The sequence below is a fragment of the Branchiostoma belcheri genome, unplaced genomic scaffold (genome assembly GCF_001625305.1).
Source record: "Branchiostoma belcheri isolate BF01 breed outbred unplaced genomic scaffold, Haploidv18h27 scaffold13, whole genome shotgun sequence".
Lineage (NCBI taxonomy): Eukaryota > Metazoa > Chordata > Leptocardii > Amphioxiformes > Branchiostomatidae > Branchiostoma > Branchiostoma belcheri.
Window position 1 is genome coordinate 203,274 of NW_017802713.1, and position 17,122 is coordinate 220,395.

At 38.1% G+C, this 17,122-nt stretch overlaps 3 protein-coding genes across 3 annotated transcripts; all 3 read right to left on the reverse strand.

The window, feature by feature from the left end:
- Positions 1-4,115: 4,115 nt before the first annotated feature.
- On the reverse strand, positions 4,116-7,474 carry LOC109463928 (squidulin-like). Its single transcript, XM_019760824.1, has 4 exons — positions 7,393-7,474; positions 6,042-6,172; positions 4,966-5,121; positions 4,116-4,348 (listed from the first exon to the last, which is right to left on the reverse strand). Exons 2-4 carry the CDS (start codon positions 6,162-6,164, stop codon positions 4,181-4,183), a joined length of 447 nt encoding a protein of 148 aa, XP_019616383.1. The 5' UTR covers positions 6,165-6,172; positions 7,393-7,474; the 3' UTR covers positions 4,116-4,180.
- Positions 7,475-8,804: 1,330 nt separating this feature from the next.
- On the reverse strand, positions 8,805-11,883 carry LOC109463651 (calmodulin-like). Its single transcript, XM_019760505.1, has 4 exons — positions 11,870-11,883; positions 11,383-11,515; positions 10,618-10,755; positions 8,805-9,219 (listed from the first exon to the last, which is right to left on the reverse strand). Exons 1-4 carry the CDS (start codon positions 11,881-11,883, stop codon positions 9,055-9,057), a joined length of 450 nt encoding a protein of 149 aa, XP_019616064.1. The 3' UTR covers positions 8,805-9,054.
- A 1,691-nt stretch (positions 11,884-13,574) lies between these two features.
- Positions 13,575-16,647, reverse strand: LOC109463652 (calmodulin-4-like). The gene is made up of 4 exons (XM_019760506.1): positions 16,634-16,647; positions 15,002-15,134; positions 14,473-14,610; positions 13,575-13,736 (listed from the first exon to the last, which is right to left on the reverse strand). The coding sequence occupies exons 1-4, from the start codon at positions 16,645-16,647 to the stop codon at positions 13,575-13,577; spliced, it is 447 nt and encodes a 148-aa protein (XP_019616065.1).
- Positions 16,648-17,122: the final 475 nt, after the last annotated feature.

Below are 17,122 nucleotides of genomic sequence, written 5' to 3' on the forward strand. Positions count from 1 at the left end.
CGAAACATTAATTCAGAGCCTTTGTCTCCTCTACATAGTTATCTGCCATCCACGTTCCGGCATGGCAATATCTTTGCACATTTTCGGTACGTTGACCACTGTCAGAAGCAAAAACATTTCTTTTTCAAAATCAGAAAATTGATGCGCGTGCTGATGTCATCCATAGAAATTACTTGCTGTGGCCTAATTACCATAACCGTGAGACCCGTGCATAAGTTCTGCAGACGGCAGGTAGTACTTAGCCACTCCCCCTTGCTCACCAAGCAGAGGTTGGTGGGGAAGATTGTGACCTTTCTAACATGCCACGATATTAATTGTTTGTCGCTTCGGAATTCCCTCACTAATTAAAAACGGGGCATAGTACAAGGGTTACAATCTTTCCTACCAACCTCTGCCTCGATCCAAGTTGGGCCCGACTCCCCTTGTCCTGAAATGACCCCTTCACATTCCGTTGTACGATACGATAGGAAATGAAGGGCTTTTGCTTTGGAAAGCCGTGTGTGCGATGTGACGGATTGATCCGAAAAACGAAAGGTTATGACGAAAAACGGTTCTTGAAGACTGTTATCGACGGTTGGTTCTCTCATGACCTCTTTGAAATTTCAAAAGAAGTGTAAGACGAATGTCACACAAAGAAAACACAAAGAAGTGTAAGAATGTGACCCCGCCTTAAGCCAAGACGCTATTCTTAAATCATAGCCCAGGGCGTTAACCAGGCTCAAAGATGACATTGTCAAGCAGTCTTTTTTTTTTTGAAACATATCGTATCGTGGTATATCTTTTCTTTAGCGAGTCTATGCCTATGATGATGCCAACACCGGCCGTTGACGATAATCTGAATAATGAAGAATCTACGATAAGTTTTTTTAGAAACATAACAAAGTTGAGATTTACATATGTATATGACACGCCCACAACTGTATATCAAAGAATATTTTTAAATTTCTGTCGCTAATCTGTTGTAGGACAAATGGGTCCGAATCACCAATGGGCTTTCACCAGCTAGAATTTATCTCATACAGTTGCCATTATCTTCTTCTTCTTTTTGCTGAAGACTATTAACGTCCCTGGCTGCCAAACTAAGACAAGTAGAAAGACAAGCAAATCTAGTAGAGGTGATGAGCCTTAATTACTTAATTATCTGCATTTAGTGGTATTTAGTTAGTAATGAGCTCGTTTCAAACGTCACTTGTAGGACATGCATGTTATTTCACAAATTGTCTTTAATCCCTTAACTAAAATATCTATTTTTAAAGAGGATTGACGTCATAAAAGGTAGTGAATTAACAATCCGAAATACTCGTGTTCTATAAATCATATACTTAATGACTGGACATTACGTCGGTAATACGACTTAAGACCATTACAATTCTGGACATGATGACCAGTCATCCGGACATACCTGAGGTGTTTCAAAATTGGCACAAGAAGGTAGAGCGTGACATGCTATTATTGCGACATGCCTGGGTGCCTTTGTGAGTAATTATCTACATTTGTATAGACTGGTTCATTGTTATTGAACAAACAGGATCCACTGGCAACCTAGATGCATTCGATTGAATTATTGGGTCTGGTTACAAAATACAATTACAATTACAAATGCAACACACAGCTGTTTACACACATAGGGATAAAATGTAACCATTGTTTAAAATCTTAAATACACCATACTAGTATTGTAAATATTCAAATGTCTTAGAAGAGTAATTTATCAAAATGTTGTTAAAAACGCCACAGTAAAGATAAAATTTGATATGTCGTCTTTGCTACTAGTACTCAAAGTTTGCAGACTCGCTCAAAATTAACAGTTAAGGTGGCCGAAAAGGCGTTAAAACGGTTTGTACTAGTACGTTTTGAGTAGACAAGTTTTTTTATCTCCTGTGTGTTAACCTATTTCTGCTATTGTGGGCCATTTGAGTGGTAACCCGAATAGGGAGAAAGAAAGAACGATTTGGATTTACTTTTGTTCTAGCACTCACTCACTCATTCACTCACTCACTCGCTCACTCGCTCACTCACTCACTCACTCACTCACTCTGTTCTGGCTCGGTGTAAGATAAAAGAATAGTCGTTTGAACAAAAACTAGGGGTACTTTTCACTGGAGCTGTTGAACATCATATCCGTATATATAAGTTTGAAAATTCATCACATTCTTTTTTCAATTCATCGCTTTATTACTTCCATTTTACCATCTAATGGTGGTATACTAAATGAACAAGAATAAAACTCCAGGCAATATTACGTTTAAACATGACTTTATTCCAGCTAATGTAGACAACCAAGCAATGCAGGTGTCTATGGGGAGCAGTCACCGTATACTAAAAACCTTAATCTACATACACATGGTGAAATGTTGCATTAATGTGAAATATACACCATATTCTACATGTACCAAAGTTTACTTTCAATTGACTATACGTACCTTTATCTCTAATTTACGGGTATGGTGTAATATATGCGATTTAGGGTATCTTGTGTTTTTAAGGAAAATCATAGATGAAGAATCTTTAAAATGACTTGACTGTTAACAACCATTTAGTGAACAATTTCAGGGCGGTAAAACTGGAAATATTCTGAATAAGCAATCGATCCTGTATGATATTGACACATACTGTCCTACTTTCGTCCTTGATCTTCTGGGCGGTACCCTTAAAACCAATCCAGGTTCTTCCAGTAACCGTCTTTCGTCAGAAATTTGGGGCATTTTTGCACAATGAATGTCGATATACATTGGGACAGTGTTGTTTCAACTTAGTATGAGTGACTAGAATAATGACTTTGCAAAATCTGGTTTCCAAGCCCTAAACATTGCGCTGGATGCCTTGCAATTTTTGCAGATTCGCTCAAAATTAAGTTGGTGGCCGAAAAGGCGCTAAACCGGTTTGTAGTACTACGTTTTGTGTAGACAAGTTTTCTACATCCCCTGCGTTATAACCTATTTCTGCTATTGTGTGCCATTTGAGTGGTAACCCGAATAGGGAGAAAGAAAGAACGATTTGGATTATTTTACTTTTGTTCTACCTGTAGCTCTCACTCACTCACTCACTCACTCACTCACTCACTCACTCACTCACTCACTCACTCACTCAAACACTCACTCACTCACTCACTCATTCAATCACTTAAACACTCAATCACTCACACACTCACTCACTCACTCACTCACTCACTCACTCACTCTGTTCTAGCTCGGTGTAAGATAAAAGAATAGTCGTTTGAACAAACGCTAGAGGTACTTTTCACTGGATAGCGATCTTTTGAACATTATATCGGTTTAGAATTTGAAAATGCATTACATTCTCTTTTTCAATCCATCACGTTATTACTTCCATTTTACCAATATGTAATGGTGGTATACTAAATAAACAATAAAATCCAAGCAATATTACGGTTAAACATAACTTTATTCCAGCTAATATTGTAGCAATGCAGGTGTCTATGGGGAGCATTCACCGTAGACTAAAAACCTTAATCTACATACACATGGTGAAATGTTGCATTAATATGAAATATACACCATATTCTACATGTACCAAACTTTATTTTCAATTGACTATACCTTTATCTCTAATTTACGGGTGTGGTGTAATATACGCGATTTAGGGTATCTTGTGTTTTTAAGGAAAATCATAGGGCTATAGATGAAGAATCTTTAAAATGACTTGACTGTTATAACAACCATTGAGTGAACAATTTCAGGGCGCCAAAACTGGAAATATTCTGAATAAGGCAATCGATACTGTATGATTTTGACACATACTGTCCTACATTCGTTCTTGATCTTCTGGGCGGTACCCTTAAAACCAATCCAGGTTCTTCCAGTAACCGTTTTTCGTCAGAAATTTGGGGCATTTTTGCTCAATGAATGTCGATATACATTGGGACAGTGTTATTTCAACTTAGTATGAGTGACTAGAATAATGACTTTGCAAAATCTGGTTTCCAAGCCCTAAACATTGCGCTGGATGCCTTTAATTCATCCCAAATTGACGGTGTGAGCCAACTCTGCGAGGATCCGACCAGAGTGAAGTTCCAATTTGCGTTCCGTGGGTCGCGAATTGGATCTTCTATGGCCCGGGATCTTCTCTGGTATACTATCCCTTTATGTCGGCCAATGTCTACTATATTTCCAGCGATCCGCGGTGCCTGGTAGAGGCTAAACTCTGCGTAGCTTCGCCCTCACTGTTGCGTGAGCATGTTGACGAACTCGTTGTAGTCGAGTTTTCCGTCTTTGTTCTTGTCGGCGACATTCAGCAGCTTGTTGCACGACTCGTCCGACATGTTGATGCCGTGGACTTTCGTCATGGCCGCCTGCATTTCCTCCTTACTCAGGAAACCGTCACCGTTCTGGAACAGGCAAATATTTTCAAGAAAAAATGTTAACTTTGCCAAGAAAGCAATATTTTCAGGACTATGTGTGCACGTGTGTGTGTGTGTGTGTGTGTGTGTGTGTGTGTGTGTGTGTGTGCGTGTGTGTGTGTGTGTGTGTGTGAACAATATAAGTTTAGTATGGATGGATTAATATGAATGGATTGTAAAGATATTTGGTATATGGATAGGTCTTGATGAGACCTCAAATGCTTAGATTCTGGGATCCCTAGCAGCTTGTTATGGTACTGCAGCGGAACTTCTGGTTCAATATGACGTATTCTGAACATGATATACTAAACATTTTGGGGGTGCTAGACAACTCTTGTGCTCAGAAATAAGAAACAAGAACGATGCCCTATAAACCTTCTATATTGAAACATACCTGTTATATTACCTTTTTGCCATTACTAAGAAACGAGAAGAAACCGAATTTACTTAATTTACTCAATTGTAGCTACTTGACGATGTATATATGTAACGTTATCTGTATACCATCCTTTTACTGTGACCTGTACTGAACCCAGTGGGTATGTGTGTACAATAAAGGTCTTCATTCATTCAATATAAAAACCCAATGGAATGCATTTAAACACCTTGTCAAACTCTTGGAACATCTTCTTCATCTCTCCCGCCATGACCTGAGGGTCCGCCATGCTGATCTGGACCTGCTGCAGCACCTGTATGACGACGTTAAACTCTTCCAACTCCAGCTTCCCGTTCCCATTCTGGTCACAGTCCTTGATGATTTGCTACGAGGACATTATAAAAAAGAAAGAAGAACTTTATTGCACAACAGATGTAGTGGGTACAACGTATGGCAAAATAGTTAGTGATGCTAATATACATACAAAGTTGGTGATGCTAAGATATTCTTCTAAAAAAAAAGAAATGAAAGTCGTAATTGAGAGTACAAGACATGTTGGCATGAAAGAATTCATATTGACCTTGTTTTAACGCTAGTGTATACAGTAAATTAGTTGTGTGGGTGTTGGTGCACAACATGGATTTAGAGCAAGGTAGCGGTTACACGAATTTTTCTGGTTGCTTAAAGAAAGTCTTTTGAAAAGAGCAAATAGTTACTTTCAAGCCCTTCTAGTGGGGTGGTTCAGTATACATGTCCTCCTACCCACAATAGTCAATAGAAAAGGGTATTTGCAATCACGTGACAATAACGCAAATATTGTCGGCCATGTTGGATGATTAAAGTTTGAAGTCACCCAGTAAATTTTAATCTGCATTTGTAGCTGCAGCTGCGTGTATTTAAAATATGAACTTCAAGGCAAATTCAAATGTAGGAATTTTCAAGCCTCTACCAGGCTCTCTGGGTCACTGGGGACTGAAAAGCATTTCACAACAGTAGCCGGCTAACTCCACTGCCTTGCTATTCAGTCTTTTGGTCAAATATTTTTTGTCCAGCAACCTAGGGAGCCTGGTAGAGGCTATAACTATCCCAGTATCATCCAATCAGCTACGGCGTCACATCCTTTACAGTACCATCCAATCAGCTACGGCGTCACATCCTTTACAGTATGTGACAGATGATGACAGTATCATCCAATCAGCTATGGCGTCACATTCTTTAGATATATCGTCCAATCAGCTATGGCGTCACATCCTTGACAGTATCATCCAATCAGCTATGGCGTCACGTCCTAACTTTAGATCTTACCCCAACAAGATGATCACATGGAGGGAGGCCAAACTCCTTCACCACCGCCTTCAGCTCTGACGTAGAGATGGAGCCATCTTTGTTTACGTCGTACTTTTCGAAAATAGCCTTGATGTCCGCCATTTTTTATTCTATATGAAAACACATTAATCTTTAATGAGCATTGTTGTCCTGTACTAAATATAACTACACGCAGCAATTAGTGGTAATATATAGAAGATGAGAAAATATCTTTCGATGAAATAACATACTGCGTAGTATGCCAAGCATAGAGGAATCTAACGTACAGGTCTAAGGTATTATACATACAGATACAGTACGCAAGAAACGTACAGTGTCCGTATACGTTAGGGCAGATTTTTTAAGATTCATAAAATTACCTTTAATAGCAAAAATATGAATGTTAAGTGGGCGCTCTTTTTATCTCAGACAAAACAGAGTGAATGAACTTTACATGGATTAGTTTAAGACAACCAACGATGACCTTTCTGACTCGTGGTTCGATTCTGTGTAATGATGTATATTAACATAGTATTGTTCGGTTCTAGTCATGCGTATCTGCTTGGCGACGCCCGCTTATTACAGATGGTGTGTCAAAACACAAAGGGAACGCCCCCTAGTACGTCCAACTCTAACATTTATATTGCTACAAACAAGTGGTATATTTCTTTTTCGGAAATGAATGTTGTCATTATAAAATGTTTTAGGTCAGCAAGGTACAACATAGAAGGACAGTGCGTAAAACAGACCTAATGGTAGGACAACAATTTGTTATGTCAACACAAAGGGCATAGCAGGACGAAGTCATCTATGAATGCCAGTAGATAATATTTTTTTTTTTGTTTGGTCAAACATTTCTATGGCACAAAGACAGAAAAACACAGCGTTACCGGTGTTTGTTGTCGCACAAACCCCGAATGGATTTTTAACTTAGAAAGAGCAAGCTTAAGCCCGTATTGAACGACAGTGAAGTCTTTGTAGCACGTAGACTTGGACGTCGTACAATTTCTTTGTGATAGGTTTTCCATCAATGCTGACAAAACTGACCACCATCAAGCATCTAGCAAAGAAGCCTAGTTTTCTCTCACGAGACAGCAAAACTTTGCAAGGATTTCCTCAATTTGCTGGCGTACATATACCCACGACAGATGTGACAGGACCATAAATAAAGTTTAAGCTCTTAAACTATGATAAATCCCAAACGAATATTGCCTGGACATGATAACTAAGGTGACCCTCAAATTCACCCTTTTCTTACCAGCCAAAACGGAGCAGAAGTTTTACTCACAGTAAGAAATGATTTAGGAAAATGTCATGTACGTAACTGCAAGGGTAGAAATTGTGGCCTTACCTTGTTTGACAGTTGCCAATAGAAGAATAAAGATGTCAGTGTTGACGTGTGTCTGACTCGGCTGTCTTGTCGTGATAAAGGCTAGAAGTCAAGTGGGCTATTAGTCATAGCTGCCACGTAGGCAACGTTTTTCCGACTGTGTGTGTGCACGTGTGTGGACTATGTAATCGGCTGGAACAAATATTCTTTCGAACATGTTATAGCTGTGTTAGGCTAAACCAGATAACTTACAACAGTGAACTTTTTAAAGAAATGTAGGTTCTATTTTATCATTACTGAAATTTAGAGTATTCAAAGACAAGCCTTAAATTTAATTCGACACCTTGCATCTCTTATTTTTAATTAATGAGACATTTCAGGCCCTTCACGTGACTTTGATTTTTCTAGATATCTATCAAGAAAAATTAAAGTCACGTGAAGGGCCTCGGGACAACAGAGACTGTTCTAAATCTGGAACAATAGTAGAAAGAACCAGTCTGACGACTTTCTACTGACAGTGACTATTGTAGACGGATGCCATGTCACAAATGCAGTGCTTACTTTAGTCCAAAGTAATCCACGTTAAAGCAGTGTGGATGTCTTAACTATTGTCCTGTTTGAAATAGATTTGAGTGCAGTTCAAAATGACTTGTAATTTCGAATGGCATTAGAAGTGTAGAACGTAATGGAAAAGTTCGTTGAAAGTATTACGGTCATACAATACAAATTGTATGTTATGGGCGCCCCCTACAAACTGACTCTTAAACTGCACAAACAATTATACGATATGTTTTTTTTTGTCTACCGTTGCTTATGACAAAATTAAGACACAGTTTAAGGCTTAGGCGTCAAGCTAAATAAACGTTATGAGCTGTACTGAAACTTGATACGCATGACTTGCATGGTTATATCAATCTATCACAATGTCAACTCGACAATTATTTAACCTAAATGACCTTTAAAGAAAGAACCACGCAGAAGAGATTATTACATCATTTATGAGCAATTTGAAATTGCTTAACAGGCACTGACTTGAAACACACTTGAATGTAAACACAAAGTTTCCATAGCATACATGTACTAAACTTGACAAGTTTTGTAAATTACTTTTTGTGGAGATTGCATGTCGCATAGATATCTACCAGGACAATTCTAGTTTCCATCACAAAACTACGTCATATTACATCTGACAGCAAATCTTGACAGCAAAACTCTTACCAGTTAGTAGAATATGCCTTAATGAGTGACTCTTTTTGAAAGGTAGAAGCACGTATCTCCAAATTTTCGATGTCCATTGTACATGGGAGGGGGGGGGATGCCAGAAGATCCGCACAAGTCTCGACCTAGTCTCGTGTTCTCGCGAGACTATGCCTATCCGTGATCAACATGTACAGTGGACATCGAAAATTTGGTACGTGTTTCTACCTTTCAAAAACAGTCACTGATTGAGGAATATTCTACTAACTGTTAATTCTACGTGACTGATGAACCTCTTCAACGAAAAACTCTTAATGGTTTAATCAACCAATATGGCGGTCGTGACGTCACACAAAAACACTTGCTTTCCATTAATTCCATACGTTTTCAGCACATTCATGTTCCTCTAAGTTACGCATGCTTAATAAGATATCTCTCCCGCTGCTGGGGTGCTTTGACTCCATCGTTGCTTAGTAACCAGTGACCTTACGAGCATGACATGACCTTGATGAACTCTCCGTAGTTGACCCTCCCGTCGCTGTCCTGGTCAGCGGCCTGGATCATGTTGTCGATGACCTTATCGTCCATGTTGTTCCCCATGGCAGCCAGGCTGGCCTTCAGCTCATCCGGGCTGATGTAGCCGTCACCGTTCTGAGATAATTTTTTTAAATCAAAATTGTTCAAACATATTATGACATCCAAGCGCTACGATGTAAATGAAAAACTATGTAAATTTGTCCATACATGTTTCAAAAAGAGAGAAGAAATCCTGTAGTTAGATCCTGTAGATAGAGACGTAGCACACAAATGTAACAATTGCTTCTTCTATTCCTGTACCCAAGTTCTTTAACTTAGTGCATTTGGCCCGTGTGGGGCGTGCATATGCAATAAAGTCTTTGTCATTGTCATTTATTCATAAGGCTACGCCAATTTAATTTGTTGGCTCTCGGATTTTTTTCAGAAAAAATATGAAGCGACAGGGCCAAAAAAACAGATCTAGGCGTTCTACTATAGCCCCAAATGCTACGATAGGAGCCATGAAGTCAACACATAAGGCTGGGTTAATATGTAAACAATGAATTTTTAACTTTAATCAAACCACTGCATTGTTAGATGGAGAAACTGTGACAACTAGGAAGAAAAGGACATTCCTCAACTGTTGGGGGCAAAATATGAGCATTTTTTAGTTGATTCAGAACCAGAATCTTTTTTTTTTTTGCAAATCAGAAAAAAATTGAAGAGGCAAATCCGAGAACCAACATATTAAATTGATGTGACCACAACAAAACAGTAACAAGGACAGTGTGGCGCTGCACTCAAGTTTAAAACTTTTTTCAATTTTATTTTCACAAAAAATACAATTAACATCTAAATACATAAAGCTGACATAATAGTGCGCGGAAGCACTACCCCAAGATATTAAATAATACTAATGCTAACCAGGTTATATAAAAATGTTATTGAACATGATTGACGAGAAAAATGTCGCCGTCTCAGATGAATTATTAATCTGCAGTCATTATTATCCATTATTAAACCTAAGGTTAAAGGTTCTTAATGTTATAAATCAATATTCAACGCCATACTTAAGATCCCATACTAAATTTACATTAGATCTTACTGCATCTGTATATACACGATATAAATAACGTTACATCAATTTTTTCCATAAAGAAAAGTAGGTATGGTCTATAATCTGATGAATAGGCATAAAGTATAAATTAATTTCCTACATATTTGGAATAAAAAAGGTAGATGCAATAGTGTACAAAATGGTTTCTGTAACTAAAATGTATAGTTAGTGTATACAAGTATAATTCTTTTTTTTAATTCATCAAAATATCAAAACTGAACAATGACAGTGTGGCGCTGCACTCAAGTTTATAACTTATATTAACAGCGCCACACAACAAAATACAATTAACATTTAAATACACAATGTTGACATACCAGTGCGCTTTAGTCCCACCACCCCATGACATGAAAAATGTCAATGCTTACAAAGTTATTTGAAAAGATTTTCCTATAATGTATTTCGAGGAGAAATACCTTGTCCATGCGTTTAAACATCTCGCGCATCTTGGAGCCGAGTTGCTGTTTTGCCTGCTCTACCTGCGCCACCAGTGCCTGGAACTCCGTAAAGCTCAGGGCTCCACTCTTGTCTTTGTCGAATGCCTCCATCGTACACTAGCCGGACAATAGAGAAAAATACAGTTAACTAATCGAATCTAAGTAGCACTAGGACACTAATTAACAAAGTACTTTCATGTGGATCGTGTGGCGTAGCGGCAGATGCTCGACTATGAACCAAGAGGTCTCTATTTCATGCAAATTACCCCGGGTAAAATTAGTAAGTACCTTTTTTTTTAATTTGCAATTCGACATGGAAAATACAGGACATGGTGGTGAGGTACTCTAGCTGTAGCTAATTTTAACCTCACCACCAGACATGCAGGTATACAGCGACACAATACATGACAAAAACAACAGGGAACAGTAAATGGGTGGAAATCGCAACACGGTGATTATGGTAATGAATAATAATGAATGGTAAAAAAGAACATGTTTTGTAGGCGTTAATTTAATACAAACCGTTTAGTATCAATAACGTAAGTTTGGGTGATTGTCAAAATGTTGCAGTTTGTATCTGGGTGTAAATACGGTGATCCTCTAAGTAAAATGTTACATTAGGAATTGTTCGGACATGTTGTGTACATCAAAGATAGAGCCTACCAAGTTCTGTAGATTGCTGAGCAGGGTGACTCTTTGCTGATTATATACTGGGCAGTGTAACAGAAAATGTATGATAAATACCTTGATGAGTTTTTCTGAGACTGGAGCTAACCCGAGCTCCTTGAGCGCGGTCTTCAGCTCTCTCTTATTGATGACGTTGTCCTTACTCTTGTCAAACTTCTGGAAGACCGCGAAGGTGTCATCTGCAGAAATTCTTTAGGAAGGAATGTAAAAAATTCTTTCGAGAAATCTGGTAGCGAAGAATAGTTTTCATCTTCTGGCCAAAGTTACCAAATGATACCAAAAGTTACCAATGGTACCAAAGTTTCTATGTTTTGAGCGATTTTGCCTAGGGTTAGGGAAAGCTAGGGTTAGGGTTAGAGTTAGGCTTAACTTTAAATATAACTATCTCAAGGAATAAAACGATTTTGTAGCTCCTACTTTCTTTTAAATTGCAGGATAAACATGTATTTATACTTTCATTTGAAAAAAATTGTACTTTTAAGTATCCTTAAAAGGATAAATATAATACCTGTCAGTAAATAGCAAAAACTAAGAAATAACTCACGGTTTATGAGACATGGCTATTGCTGTCTTGGACCAGCTCAGGCAAGTAGAAATGTTGTATCTGGCAACTTGACCTTGGTACTGTTCTTTATAGGGTTTTCCATCCTTTGGGATTTAGAGTACGTGACTATGGAGAAACCTTTTAACCCTTTATAATGGCGTCATTAGTTCATCCATTGTAGCAAAAGTAATCCTCGTCTTTTTGTTGGACACATGCTTTAATTATTGATTCTAAAGCAAGGCAAATGGTCACTACAATAGGGAAATTTGAAGGCCGTATTTTTGTGATAAAACCTAATATATTGCCATTAAATATCAGGTCATCATGAATCTATATACTTTCTGTACGCATGCCTTTTGAATATCGTTATGGATTTTTATCCAATTATTAATCTGTACAACTGTCTTTTTATGAGATTCGCCCTTTTCTTTAAGACCTAAGGAAATAATGAATCATAAATGTATTGATTTAAAACCCAGATATGCTGAACGATGTTCTTGGAGTTTTGTTGTCTTCTTTCGATTATTTTGGGTATTCTTTCAATTATTTGCCATCTTAGCACAATTAATGTCAAAGATATGTCTGGAAAGTATGAGGATTCCTATAATACATTATTAACAAGTACTTAGTGCAAGTGAATGATAGATGAATGAATGATAGGTCCCAGTGTTGTTCCCATAGGAAAAATGGAGACGTCAAAGAATATTATTTCCAGTTTAATATCATGATAAACACGTACATAGCCCACAGCTGACATATGATGAGGGTTAATTCCCTTATTTTATTAACCTGCATACCTACAATTATATCACCGTAAGTAATGATTACTCTTCGATTTCGAAGGAATATGTAGTATATGGTGTATCTTATACATGGATAAATTGTATGAGCTATGTACGAGGGGGTCACAAATGATTTACCATTATATCATACTGATGATGAGCTATACATGGACACTAATTAGATCCAGTTTCAGTTTATTCATTTAACCAGCAGTAACACTCATAATAACCTGTTTTTCAGGCAATGCTGGGTGTACAAGCACGAATAACAGACTAGACAATATTACTTAATCACATACAATACGGAATGACGTAACAACAAAAAACTTACACAATTTCACCTCTCTAGTTTAATTTCTTTCACCGACATGAAATGACATAGCCTGGGTACCATCCGGATTTTCGCTACGCAACGCTTTTGTGATTTTTTCAAGCGTTGCGTAGCGAAAATCCGGATGGTACCCAGGCTAGAAATGACAAAGAGCCCGCATAAATTTTGATCGAAAAGAAGTACATCGTCATGTATCAAGGATCATGCTTTTAAATTTTGTCAACGTTAACATGCGATTACTAGACCAAGTACATTGCTAAATTGAGCTTGCAGCCTATTCGTAACATCTTTAAATATGTCTCATCCGTTCTCTCTTGGAAATAAAAGCAGACAGATCTAGGCAGAAAAGAAGTAGCCTCCACTAGACCTTTCTAGGGGAATACGGATCGTAGAATTCGGCAAAAAAAGAGAGTAAATTGGCCAAGGGAGTCCGGCGGCGGGGAGGTAGTTTCTTTTCCTCCGAACTGCGCGGCCAGTCAAACCTACAAGGCGGCCAAACTCCCCTGGCAAATATTCTCCTATATATAGCCAGCGTAGTTAGTCTGGTAGAGACTAGAAAGAAGAGAGAGTGGTTCGGTAGTATCTGTGACCTCTAGCCCGACATGACCTTGATGAACTCCTCATAGTTGACCCGTCCGTCGTTGTCGACGTCGGCGACTTTGATCATACTGTCGATGACGCGGTCATCCATGTGGTTCCCCATGGCGGCCAGGCCGGCCTTCAGCTCATCTGGGGTCAGGCTGCCGTCACCGTTCTGAAATTAGCAAGTCATATTATTCATCTGTTAACGATACTATTTTTTTTTATTCCAACATATAATCACAAGACGTGGTGACGGCACACTCAAGTTTTTTTCCAACTTACATTAATGCCGACACCAGCACAGGAACAGTACAATACTCATTTTCACCTGAGCGAAGTGAGGAAAGTCGTGTAAAGTGACTTTCCAAAGGGCACAAGATCGTTGGCATGTCAGGACTCGAACCCGGGACCTATTGGTTCCGAGTCGAGCATACTATTCATATGTTTACCTTTGCATATGTTTATCCTGTTTCTTACTTTTCTTCTCCAAAAAAAAAACAGAACCTCAACCAGACGGGTATCCCCATTTTTCTTCTCCAAAGAAAAAAATGACCTCTACCAGACAGCTATCACTATGGTAACTCGTGCTGTAGCAGACACGCAGTGATGTTGAATTACATTATGTAGCAAGTGAGAACAGACTGGAGGGGCTGGTCAACACATATATAAAGAAGGGACTTTTTTAAGGTCTTTAACTAGACGTACAGACAGACACGTGGGTACAAAAGAATCGACCTACATTCAAGGCTATAGATGAATCAACTTATACTACTACTTCTAAGGTCAGGAGTTAAGGTATCCCAGCATGCAACACAAGAGAAAAAAAGTATTTCCTTCACGGAAATGTTAATGCTACAATTTTTGTACAATGTACGTACATGCAGATCAACACGATAACGGTACAGTACCTGGTCCATTCGTTTGAAGATATCCCGCATTTTGTAAGAGAGTTGTCCCTTAGCCTGCTCCACTTGATTCACCAGAGCTTGGAACTCCTCGAAATTCAGAGCTCCGCTTTTGTCCTTGTCAAACGCTTCCATGGTGCACTGTTCATGTAGGGATCAGTACAATATGTTTATGGTCAGTTAGGCCACAGCAAGTAATTTTTTGGATGACATCAGCGAGCGCATTAATTGTCGCCTGATTTTGGAAAAAAAACACATACATACAATGCAATGAACCATCTCTTACACAATAATTCAAATCATTACAAATCCCTGATCATAATAATAATCATAACAATATTTTGTAGCGTAACAAATCGTTGATCATAAAAATAATCAAAACGATTCAAATCATAACAAATCATTGATCAGAACAATAATCATAACAATGATTAAAATCATAACAAATCATGGATCATAACAATAATCAGCAATATTTGAATCATAACAAATCATTGATCATAACAATAATCATAATAAGATGCATTCTTACCTTGATGAGCTTGTCAGAAACAGGAGACAGCCCGAGCTCCTTGAGTGCTTTCTTCAGTTCCTTTTCGTTGATAAGGTTGTCCTTACTCTTATCAACCCTCTTGAAGATGGCCAGAGTATCGTTTGCAGAGATTCTAAAGACAGTACACAAAATAATGTTTTTCATATAGCGGTATGAATATCATTTTACGGAAAGATCTTATAAAATTCTTCACTTTCAGTCAATAATCGATTTGTGATTATTAGTGTTTAAACGACAGCAGATACTTACATGATACAAGGCATATACTACGTGTTATATATAGAGAGATTAGAGACATATAATAAAGAGTTCTTTATTGCAGGTTCATGCCCAAGGGCTAATTTCAAACAGACGTTGACAAGAACAATGAGTACAGAATGTAGTGATATAAAACTATACGTTTTTACGTAATACTATACGATCTACTTATTTAACTTACTACATTGTATCTCTACTTAAAACTAATAACATTAGTATACAGGATAAAGAGTGGATATGCAATACATAAATAGGAAAAAGAAACATAACTGTTATTGCATTCTATTCTATTATATTATTCTAACCATATATACTAATATCAATATCAGTTACTGTATTACGCTAAAAACTAGAAAGGCCATATTTGCTTTGGAGCAAATACAGCGATGGGTTCACCACATTTTACGACATGGCAGGGAAAGAATGAGAAACACAAGGGAAAACAATGATTTACATTGATAAAACTATAATATGAAGTAACATACAACTAAAACAACAGTTGGATAGCTATTCCCTACTTTATTGGTTAGGATTTTTAATTGCATAATGCAAACTGTTGATTTTCAAAATAAATAAAAAAACGTTCATGCCTCGCATTCCAATGCTGGAGCAGAAAAGCTTGAAATACCTACCAAAACACTTGAATAAAGACATACTGTCAGTATGGAAATGCTCTGTGCAGGTGTTAATCAAGTTAAATCCCAACAGCCAATCAGCAAGAAATGCTCTGTGCAGGTGGAAATGCTCTGTGCAGGTGTTAATCAAGTTAAATCCCAACAGCCAATCAGCAAGAAGTATAGAGGAAAGCTGCATGCCTATTGGTTGATGCCCTGCATTCCATTGTGATGACTCATGCCCAGACGTGGTAAACACGGCACACTAACACAGTAATACATTTGCTATAACACAGCCAAAAAACTCAAATAAAACTATTCTAAAAGCCTGTACCACAAAAATTTAAAAAACGTCTAGGGGTATTTGCCCACTGTACCTCCATACCAAATTTCAGGACCTTAGGCCCTAAAATGAAGAAGCTGAATCCATTTAAAAAATGGCAGGAGAAGGAGGAGAAGAAGAAGAAACATCAGAAAAAGCAATATGGGTTCACCACCACTTCGTGGTGTGGTGAACCCATAACTATAAACCAAGTAACAGTGCACTGTGAACTATGTAACACCTTTAGTGCACTATGCACCATGTAACATCTAGCGTCAGTGAACAGTAAACCAGTCAGAATTGCCCTGATGAAGATGACAGACGGTCGGCTCGTGAGAAATAAATGGTTGTGATCAAAGAACTTTGATGTCCATTTGTTTACCAACCTGATGAAATTATTTACGGATAAAAACTTACCGTTTGCTGGACATGACTGCCGTTTCTGTGTTCAGGCTGATGTGAGAGAGACGGTAACCGTTGTACTTGGTACTTGACCCTGTACTTCATTTTATACCTTTATAGGTCCTCAGGGATTCTATTATGCGGTGATGGGTGAAGAAGGCTCCTGATGTCATAGAAGTTTTATTATAGCATGGTTTGCGTCAAGGCTAAATCCATTCCTTATCCTTGACGATGCTATGATGCTTATTTTTGTATTTCATAACGTAAGCTAAGGAATTTGGGTATTGCAGCTCTTGTATTATTCATGGAAGATAAAAGATGCCCTTGGAAGCTAAAATAGGCATGGCCAGTTGAATGCATGAAGTCTTAACATTGTATAAGGCCACAGCAAGTAAATTTTATGGATGACATCCTCCGCAGACTCCAAATCTAAAGCGAGCGGGGGAAAAACAAGGCGGGCCGAAAAAAACTAGGTTCCTATGTATACATTTTAAAATTTTGATT